General features: G+C 37.6%; 1 protein-coding gene across 2 annotated transcripts in view; it reads right to left on the bottom strand.

Annotated features, from left to right (window-relative positions):
* Nucleotides 1-11,306, bottom strand: part of ZC3H12C (zinc finger CCCH-type containing 12C) — an 84,686-nt gene that overhangs the window by 7,475 nt on the left and 65,905 nt on the right. For both annotated transcript variants that reach the window (XM_020996150.2, XM_078156845.1), the window contains exons 3-5: nt 3,818-3,957; nt 1,680-1,914; nt 382-488 (exon numbers count right to left, since the gene is read on the bottom strand). In XM_020996150.2, coding sequence (XP_020851809.2) covers nt 382-488; nt 1,680-1,914; nt 3,818-3,957 — 482 coding nt within the window. The remainder of the gene's footprint in view (nt 1-381; nt 489-1,679; nt 1,915-3,817; nt 3,958-11,306) is intronic.

The following is an 11,306-nucleotide window of genomic DNA, read 5'->3' as shown; positions in this document are numbered from 1 at the left end:
TTGTAAAGTGATAATCATGTTTACTTGAGTTGCACTTTGGCAAAAGACATAAATGCAAGTTTCTAAGAGGGGACAAAGAAAGCTACTGGGTGAAAACTAATCTCATGTGGAACACATCTCTGACTTGTGGAACCACATTTTAATTCAGGCAAATTTCTTCATAACTGACTCTAACCATGTTAATAAATAGGTAGTTGGCAAGTATAAACCTCTTTCTCTGCCACAGATCAACTCAATGAGAAGCTGAACCAAGATACCAAAATATTTTAAAATCTCATCACAACTAAGAAGACTGTGTACCATTCTAAGTTATATTTAATAAAAAATAATAATTAACAGTTACATACTCAACTAAATGCAAGTCTACATAATGCAAGTTACCATAGGGACATGGCTGTTTCTTATGTTCTGGAACAATAGGCTTTTTCCTTAGAAAGTTGTCCAAGCTTGGGCCATGCCGGCCAAGAGGATCATCAGGGGGCATGAACCTAAAACATATAGGATGAAGAATTCCAAATTAACAAAGAAGTGGATATACTAATTCCAATGCAGCTATTTTGTATAATAACTCAGTCATTGTATGGTATTTTAATTAAAGATTTAATCAAAGAGATTTTGTTTAAAATTTTGCAAAGCAAATATTTAGTAACTGAAGCCCAGTTTTCATTTGCAAAACAAACTTAAGTCACCAAGATGTACATAAGTTTGTTTTGCTCCAAATATTATTTGAGATATAAGATTTTCCAATTACTCATTGCCTCCTTCCTCTTAGTTCTCCTGATGTTTTGTAAGCATACAACTGAAGAATATCTTGGCTCAGAATAATGTGTTTTGGCACAATGCTTAATTTCATAAGAATGTTCCTATATGAGTGAACTTATACTCCCATCTGTCTTCAGAAGACTATTACATGTGCATATTTTTTAAAAGATCTTTATAAACATTAACATGCAAAACACATAACTGGCAATTATAAACTCCCTTGTCCAGAGAAAGAAAATGATGTAGAGACCAACCCAATGAGCTGCTGACCCACTAGGAGACCTTAGGACTACTAAATCACAGTCAAGGTACCAGCATTAGAGAGCAGAAGGAAATTTATTTAAGTAAATTGCTGGAAATATTGGGAGGACTGAGGATGAAATCAAAAAAGTCTGGATACACTAAAATATTTTCTCTAAATTGATCAAGAAACAGTTAAAATTGGGCCCCAAATTAGATGTTTCTGTTCTCTTGCTCTTGTACCCCCTGCTATCCCAATTCAAGGACAAGCTAAGATAGGGAAAAATGTTTTAATATCTCCCTTGGGCAAACCCTCAAAAAAAGGGGGCAGGAAGGATATAGTGTGACTCTTTAACCTGCATAATCGAATTAAAATTAGGACTCAGTTCTAATTCTAGCTTTGTCACTGTTTGACCTAAGAACAAGGTAAATCATTTAACAATGTCTCAATTTAACAATGTTAACTGAAATGTTTTTAAAGATGGCTTTGACACCTTAAAGTTGGCCCTGACCTTGAGCGAAGGAGGGACAAATTAGCCTCTGAACTTAACTGTGTTTCTTGTTTGCATTAGCTTAATTTTAAAACTTCAAAAACAATTCAGATCTCTAACAAGTTAGCAATGTTCCAGCATGTTTTTTTTTGTTTTGTTCATAAAGTTCAAAATCCAATTACTTACTTGTCATTAACAAAGGAATACATCAGCAACCGCTCATCTATAAACTTCTTCCATTCTGGCTTTTCATTAGCCAGATCCCTGTAGTTATCATTGGACACAATGATACCATCAGACTCAAAAGCCAATTTTACAATGAATCTGTCATCATAACATACTACTCTTCTTCCCTGAACACGTCGGGATGGAGTGAACACCAAAATTTTCTCCTTCTCCAACTTACGTAAAATTTCTTGATCTGGAAGCAAAAGACAAGCAAAATTTCAGTAACAAGGGAGGGGGGACATACATACACACATACATACATACATACACACACAAACATACATACACATAATATATTACATATATGTACATTAATATATGTATCTGTGTATAAACACACATATATGTATGTAAATGGTATTTGCCAGCACACATATCAACAGTAGGATTTTTTAAACAGTTCTTTCTGATTGACAAAAATTTATTCAAACTATACTTTAAAAAACATTCTTTTCTGCAAAGTTATATAATTTAAACTGTATGTAAAATGAAATAAAAGCACAACTTTGCATTTTTATTACTACTCTCCTAGGGAAAAATAGGCGACCATTTTTGAAAGGGTGATCTGACAAAACTATAAGATGAGAGGAAGTACCACTGCCATCTTCTATGAGAACATGGAGTCAGGATTATTTTTCTTGCGTGAATTTGCTCATTTTCTAACTAATGGGGAATCAATGAAGGAAGAGAAGTGACAGGAAAAACACATCTCAAAAGGCAACGGAAGATGGGCTTCTTCATATCTATCTTAGCAGCGTGATAATCAAGCTCAAGGAGAGAGGCAGACTTAGAGTTGCAGGTACACAGGTAGACAGGCCTGTTTACCCTTAAAGAGTGTACCTGGCAACACAATCTTACTTCACAATCTTCATCCTTGTTTGTGACTGAGTGAATGTAGGACAAGAGGCAATTATAACAAGTGAAACTGGGTGGGTAGGGGAGAAAAAAGGAAAAGACCAGACCAAGAAGTGCTTATAATGACACTTCAGCAATTTTCTTTTTCTTCATCATTACTTCTGTGCTACTCATAGCCAATTGTTCCTGAGATTATTAAACCTCTGGATTGCCCTAGATCAATTAGAAAATCTTTTTGGCATTTAAGAGCCCTTCACAAGGTGGTCCCTTCCTACCTTTGCAGCATTACATTTTATTTCCCTCCACTCACTCTATCACCACACTATACTGGCTGTTCCCCATGGCTGGAATATTCTCTCTCCTCTTTTCTACTTCCTAGCCTCCCAGGTCAATCCTTTCTACAGAAGGCCTTTTTTGGTCTACACTGCTACTAGTGCCTTCCTTCTGAGATCACCTTCTTTTTACATGATCTAAATCTTATTATTTATATTACTGTATCATAGTAATTTGTGTCCTGTCTCTCCCATTAGAATGTGAGCTACTTGAGGGCAGGAACTGTATTTTTCCTTTTTTTGTATCTTGGCACTTATCATAGTGCTTTGTACTTAATAAATGTTCATTTACTGAACTGACTGTGATCCGTAGTGGTACATGGGTGTTATCTGTATATGTTCTGCTTATCCAAGGTGTAGCCGTGGCTCTGGGATGGACCCAACAAGCCAGTCAATGGCAAAAGAACCAGGTTTCCTAACTTTCAGGCTAGTTCTCAGGTGCTGTTATCTATCTCCCATGTGTCAAAGGTTGAAGGAGAATCTTACAGAATTAGTCAAAGGTTCTACAATGAAGCAATATTTACTCCTCTAATTAACAGAGGAAAGAGGTCATGAACCAAGGTCTTCCTGATTCCAAGACTGACTTCCAGACATTATGCCATGTTGCCTCTAGAGCTGTTACTTTCACTTAAATTTTGGTAGAGTAGGATGTACCTTTCCTTGTCATGTACTGAGTAAGTTACTGATCTGGCTGCTACGTTTTATTTGATGAAAAAAATCAGTCTGCACTTGGCAGGTGTGTTGATTGTATTTGCTTGACCATTGGAAAGTTACTTAACCTCTCAGGGCCCAAGCAATGCTAAGATGATCATGGTGAATCTGCAGCAGTGGAGGGAGTTTCCAAACCATGAGTTCACTACCCAGATGAAATCACAGGGTCAGACCAATCTATCTTACCCCAGAGCTTACCTGTGATGAGAGCATCAGGTCTTGACTGCTCTTTTCTCCAAGCAGGAACAAACACTGTAATATCTTTGTGGCCTCTTTCCAAAAACCAATCAACAGCCAATTTTATTCCACGGCAGGAAAATACTTCTTTATTCCCATGGCTGAAAGATATTATTTTAGAACACTTGAAACATAAAAGTCAACAAAATTTAAAGTTCCTACTAAATTTAAGTCACTTTGCCAGGCTAAGAGGGGCTGTACAGAGATAAATAGCCTCTGCCTTCAAGGATCACACAATCTAACAGCAGAGAATAATAAATGCCCAAATAGGAAGTACATTGAAGGTACAAGTAAACTACAACATGAATCCACCATAGGGATGGAATACTTCTAGACAAAAGAACCAGGGAAGGCTACTTGGAAGAGGTAGTGTTTGACTGGTCTTAAAGGAAGAACAAGATTTTCAGTAAAATGTCAGCTCTTTGAGGATAGGGAACTGTTTTTCTTTTTTTCCCCTTTGTATCTCTAGCACCTAACACAGTACCTGGCACACAACAGTGCTTAATTAATGCTTGCTGAATTGAATTTCAATTGGTGGCAATGGGGGTGGGAATTGGCATTAAAGTACATGAAAGAGTGTAAATGCACAGAGGGAAGAAAGTATGTCAGAATGGCGAATAACTAGACTTAGCTGGAATGTAGGGCTCTGGAAGGAAAGGAACTTCTTGCCTGGCTCCACCCCAACTCTCTTTACTCTTCTGTCCAACTGCTTGTTTAACTCTGCCCCAGCAGCTTCCTCACTCTGGAGATGCCTCTGCCCCTCTGTCTCCCTCTTTAGATTGCTGAATTTTTGCCAGAACTGTCATTTAAAGAAGTGCCCTAGCTAGTCATGTTCACTTCTCTCCCAGCTCTGCCCCAGAATCTCCAAACTCTGCCCTTGTGAGGGTATATCCCACCCCTCAACCTCCTCCACAGCTCTGCTCCCTTTTCCATATTATCCTCCTCCGTTAGAAGGTTAGCTCCTTGAGGACAGGAATGGCTTTCTTTTAGTTTGTATTGGATTCCCAATGCTTAGCACAGTTCTTGACACACAGAAGTGCATAATAAATGCTTTGTCCAGCTAAAATAAGGCTGGAATCATAATAAACTATCTCTGCCTATTGAAATCCTTTCCTTATTTGAAGGCTTTATTCTGATGCCATATCCTCCATGTCCTCCATTCCCCACGTCCCCTCTCCTTCCTTCTACATGCTTCTTTGTTTGACACTCACATGTACTTAAAAGTCAGCAAACAGGACAAGCTGGGAAGGGACAAAAAAGGGGGAACTTTTTACAAGAAGGGAAAGTGATAATTTAATTATAGTTTTCAACTTCAGGAAGGATATTCTCCAGAGAGAGAAGACAAGCTTTTCTCCATCATCATTCAACGTACAACCATAGAAAATGGGGTTAAATTGCAATATAAAGAATTTAGATTTACTTTAAGTAAGATATTCCCTTTGGTAAAAAAACACGAAATAATGGAATAGAATACCAAGAAAAGCTGTGGAATCTTTCATTTTCAGGAATTTTCATCTTAAGGTACCCTGGAGTCATCCTATGTCCATGCTTAATGTTAACAAGCATGAAAATGCACCACACAGAATCACTACAAGATAGCTTCCTTCCCTCATGGAATAAAATTACTTAAGAAAAACACACTTTCAGCTGTGCCTTAATGAACACAGTTGGTTTCTGTTCAGTAATTTAATTTTAGATGAAGATTACCAACAACAAAAGAATATCCTGAATTGTATTGACACTCCAGGTAGAGAAAAGAAAATGCTTCAATCAAAGAATGATCAGCACAAATTACAATTTCAGAGCTGGAACGGCCCGCAAAAAGATCACATAGTCCAACCTATACCTGAACAAGAATCACCTCTAAAACATACCTAATTAATGGTTAGTCATGGAAAACCACTGCTCAAAGCTGCCCATATTCCTTTTGGAAACAGTGCTAATTATTAGGAAGTTTCTCCTTGCATCAAGTCTAAATTGCTTCTTTGCAACTTCTAATCACTGTTCTTAGCTCTTCCAGCCCAGGGCCAACTGGATACACATCTTCGTTTATAAGCATTTCTTTAACCCTTTAAGCTATGTTTATGAATTACCACACCCCAAAGAATAAGAAAAACCTTTTTCTTTGATCGAAAGTTTGAAAGATAAAAGGATGTAATGCTTTTCAAATCAAAGACCCTTGATTGGGGTGTAATGATTCAGTCACTATCTTAAGAGTTTAAAGTACCATTATGGAGACCTTTTCAGGAATGTTCTAACTGCAATGTACTCTGCAGAGGAACACCAGAACTTTCTAGTGAAAAGCCAACTGAATCTATAAAAGGCTAGCTAATAGGCTAAACTGGGTCACTGTGTATTTAGCGGCTACAAGTATAAACCCAGCCCTGAAAGGTCTCCAGAACCATTCTAAAGATCCAGGGCAAGATTAGTCACTACTCCTAGTTTTACAGTCATTCTAGGATACAGGAGCATGAGCTGAGGGCAATGAATGAACAGTTCATGGTGCCTTCCAGAAGAAGATAATGACTATCCATCCAATGTCCAAGGGTAGAAGTTAGCATTTACAGAATCCTCTCGAAAACGAAGTAGAACCAGGCCACTGTAGCTGGAATGGAGCTGGGAGATACTGCAGCAGAAGGGGCTCTGTCTAGAGGAAGGACCTGGGTCTGAATCCTGGCTTTGCCACTGACTGCTTGTGGCTTTGGATAAATTACTTTATATTCCTGCTCCTCAGTTCTTTTATAAAATGGGAGGGGGAGGGATTTAGATCAAATGACTTCTAAGGTCTATTACAGCTCCACAATATATGTCCATTTTACAGAGAAGAATACTAAAGAATGGAGGTGAAATAATCTGTCTGAGGTCACCATTTAGTGGCAAAGTGGAACTTAATCAAAGGCCAACTGACTCCTTGGAGTTTAGGGCTCTTTATACTACATCTGCTAATTTGTTACTGCTCTTCTGCCAAAATTTCGAAGTAAGAATGATCAAGCTTAACTAGAAGAGACCACTTATGGGTGAGCCATGTATCTTCCTACAGAACACACTGACTGAACAGTAGGGAGAACACCTACTGTCCAGTACCTGTACTGATACTCAGTAGCTGTGTGCCACTAAGCAATAATGACTTCTGGGAGTCTGGTTCCTCATTTGCAAAATGGTTACAACAAATCTGCAGTACTCTTTCATAGGCTGTTGTAAAGAAAGCATTTATAAACATTAAAGCCTAAACTTTTAAAGTACTACATAAAAATAAAGCTTTTACCTGGCAGATAATAAGCAGTTAAACGCCTTTGCATCATTCCATAAAAAAGAGGGAGTCAGGTAGACACTAACTTAATACTCATCATTTGTATTTATATACAGACACTCCTTGAATAATAAATGTAGATTTATTTACTTTAATTCCCAGAGATTTTAATAGGGCCTGATGCACATACTTAAACATGAGTATATATATTTACATGTGGAGGCACTTTTTCCTTGCCCTGAGTAGTATGCCTCTCATTCCAAGACTACTAATATATAATATGATCTTCTGGAGATAAAAATTAACATGCCCCAAATTCCGAACATCCAGATTACGTGTAGAGCATTGAGACCTAGTTTGGTGCATGGGGGTTTGGGAAGGGGAATAGTTAATTATTTAAATGGAATTTTTGTGGGGGAGAGGGGAAGAAGGGAGGAGTCTGGTTATGTGGTTTCATTCCTGTGGGGAATACAGACAGGAGGCACTGGGCCCGGAGTCAAGAAGATCTGAGTTCAAATCCAGCCTCAGATGCTTAACTAACCATGTGACTTAAGCAAGTCACTTAATCACTGTTGGCCTCAGTTTCCTCAATTGTAAAATGGTGACAAATGAGATATCTGTGGGAAAGAAAGGGCTTAGCATAGTGCCTGGCACATACTAGGTGCTATATAAATGCTTGTTCCATACCCTCTACCAATCTTCAGCAATTTAGTAATGTGAATGCCATAACTTATAGACAGAGTTGCCTGGGGCGTTAGGTGACTTGCCATGGTCACAAAGCTAGAATGTCAAAGGAAGCCCTGAATATAGGTTTTTCTGATTCATGACACAGGAGGGATCTGAAATAATTTATGTAAGCAATGATCTGTCTGGAGCCCCCACACAGAGTTCATTGGCCAGGGAGTAAACAAATGAACGGGTTTTTCTGCTGTATACATCACCATTACCCTCTCTTTCTATTTATGGTCTTTCCTACAAATTAACTGTCACTAGTATTTTCTTCCTGCAAATATTATAAGCAAGGAAGTTTTCATGTCTTATTACATTCAGAAAATAGTAAGTAGCTTCCATTCAATGTTTCATCCCTTAAAGAACCTTCAGAATGGTAAAAATTTTCAAATACTAGGAACTTGTGAACAAAAAGTAAAGTGGATCAGTCAGGTAGTGAGTGTGAGAGAAACTAGTAGACACTACCTGAGTTCTCCACTGGTAATTCACACAATGTCAAGAGATCCAGAAGGCCCTCAGATCTCAAGGTAGACAATGGGGAAAATGGACAGGAAGGCATAGACAAGAATTGCACATGATGAGAAGGTAAAGACAAGTCTCAAACTATACCAGTGGAGTCATCACTCTGATGAAATTACACATCTATAGAAGTTCAGTACAAAAGAAAGTAAGGAGGAAGGTAGGAGTTTGGGAAGGAACATTGATCTCTTCATCCCTACATGAATTGGTATGTCACAAAATGGTTGTTGGATTGGAAGGTGTGGATTATATGGGTAGATAACAAGATGAAATAAAATGGGCAATTTTGGGCTGAGGAGACTAGGATGAACCTAGGATTTGCAATCCTACTAACTAATCCTGATAGTTTTAGGCACGAAGAAGCTCTGTAAAATATTAATAATAATAATGATGCTACTAACATATTTGTACAAAGGCTTTATAATTCACAATGAACTTTCACATACATTGTAACAAGAACATTCTGGCAGAAAACATTTTATAATCTTCCTTTTTAAAAATGAATAAATGGCTTCAGAATGGTGAAGGTCACATGGTTAGTCAGCTGCATTCCAAAACTCTCCTGATGACTGTTAATCTACTGTACCACAAGCCTTTTTGCACAGCAGACAAACTGTTCATTATTGGTCCCCCTGTCTTCATAAGGCACTGTTGCTGGTCTTTTAAGATACCCAGAGCCCTGATGCTGCCCTCTCCCTATCAAAGCCACAAAGGCTTTCAAAATATCCAGGGTTGAGCATGTTGAGGAATTAAAAATGCGGCTTTTCTGGATACCATGCCTGCTTCAAACCTTGTCTGGAGCCCCCACTCTCCATCTTTGTTGGCTAGGGAGTAAACAAATGAATGGATTTTGCTGCTGTATACAAGACTATTACTCTCTCCCTCTACTCTGCTCTGTCAACAGAGCACAGTAACAAAAGCCATGATTTGGTGAGCATGCAGTTATTAGGCACTGTAAACTGCAAATAACTAAAATGAAGTGTCAAGATCCTCCTTTACATGGACTGAAATGGGAGGGGACAGGTGGTAGTTACTGTCAGAACTAGCTTAAGTCAGAAGGGATCTGAAATAATGTATGTAAGCAGTGACTAATGACCTACAGGTCTTGACCAAAATCTAGGCTAACTGGTACCACAAATGGTATGCAAAGAGTGGACCCTAGGTCAAATTCTATTTGGGGTTAGAGGAACTGTGGTTTGAATCTTAGCCCTGCTACTTACTACCTATGACTATTATCATATAGACAGTTAACCTACCTTCCTGGGCCACATTTTCATCATCTATAAGATGAAAGGCTGATGATTATGAATATTATTTTTTCCTTACCTGATTCATTGGAGGGATTGGGGGGGGTGCAAAGAGAATGAGAAGTAGAGAAAGAAAGGAGAAGAGAGACTGACCTCCTATAATGAAAAAGATATTATACTTCAAGTCAGCAAAGATATGAATTCAAATCCCACCTCTGATCCTCTTTAGGTGTTTTATCATAGAGAAGTTATTAAATCACCCTGAGATTTGGTCTTTTCATTTGTGAAACAGGGATAATAAAACCTGCAGTATTTACCTTTAATTATTAATGTCAAAAGAGACAATGAACTTTACAAAGCAAACACTCAAGAATAATAATAGCTGATATTCACATAGCTCCTTAAGGTTTATAAGTTATTATTGCTATAGATGATTTTGAACTATGTATGACTATGAATTTGGCCTCAAAATGACAGTGTCAAGAATGGTAAACATATTCCTATCAAGCCTAGTGAATATTCTACTGTCTTTCAACAACCTCAAATTATACTAAAAATTCACTCTGACACAAGTGAAGTAGACAAAATTATCTTAACTCAAACCACTACAGCTGCAGTTATCATCCTATCTCATTTTGATTGAAAACAGCTCTGACAATTACATGAGTAATTATGCTATATACTAAGATGCTATCTGTATGTCCTAACATGCATCAGGACATGGAGAATAAAGGTAATTTTATAATAAAAACTGTTTAGTTCATTAATTTCCTATTAGACTGAGGGCACAAGATAGGACTTATATTTTGGTACCATTTTCAAAAAAGGATAATAGGACCATTCACATCTTATGTTGAAATGGCCATATTTCTGTTACGACTACTTCCAAGAAAAAAATGCCATACAATTGTACAGGTAAGCCTTCCTTTCATTTATACATTGTCATTGTCCTATAATGGGTAGCACTATTTCAAAACTATCACCTATTCACTTCACTGTGGTAGTTAAGGATTACTGATTGAAAAGCAATCTGAGAAACCCAGGCAAAAAATTCAATAAGGGCATACTTACTCAGACTATTACAGAAAATGAAGGAATATGTTAATGAGAATAGTATCAAGGTTTCTAATATTTCTCTCTCTTTTTTTTTTTTACAATTTGATTTTGCCACAGGTACTGGAATACCTGCTCCAAACTGATATGTTGCTTATGGTATTCTAAGACAGTTCAGCTGAAATCCAACTACAAATATCATAAAGAATGACTTTTGAAACCAACACAATCCAGTAAGCATTTACTGGTTGCTTACTACATGCTTAAAGGAGCTGTGCTACCAATTTTGGAGCAAAGGAAAAATGAAAAATAAATAATTCCTGACCTCAAAGAGTTTACATTCTATTTAGGAATACAACATGTAAAGAAAGAAGTCTACACATGATAATCTGAGACAGAAAACAGCATTGAGGAGTAAAGAACAGGCTTCCACAAAAAAAGCAGAGATGAGTGAGTGCATTTCAGGCACTGCCAACAAAAACACAGTGGTGGGAGATAGAACTGTAATAAAGCCAGTTTGTCTGCAATGTAGATGATGTGAAGGGAATGGATATGAAATAAATCTGGAAATATAAGACAGAGATAGATCACTTAGGGCTTTAAATGCTAAGCTGAGGAGTTACTATTTTATCTTAGAGGGAATGGGGAATTA

The sequence above is a fragment of the Phascolarctos cinereus genome, unplaced genomic scaffold, assembly GCF_003287225.1.
Source record: "Phascolarctos cinereus isolate Bilbo 61053 unplaced genomic scaffold, phaCin_HiC Scaffold_726;HRSCAF=1367, whole genome shotgun sequence".
Taxonomy (NCBI): domain Eukaryota; kingdom Metazoa; phylum Chordata; class Mammalia; order Diprotodontia; family Phascolarctidae; genus Phascolarctos; species Phascolarctos cinereus.
Note: the sequence above shows the minus strand (reverse complement) of the source record. Positions and strands in the feature narration are given on the sequence as shown.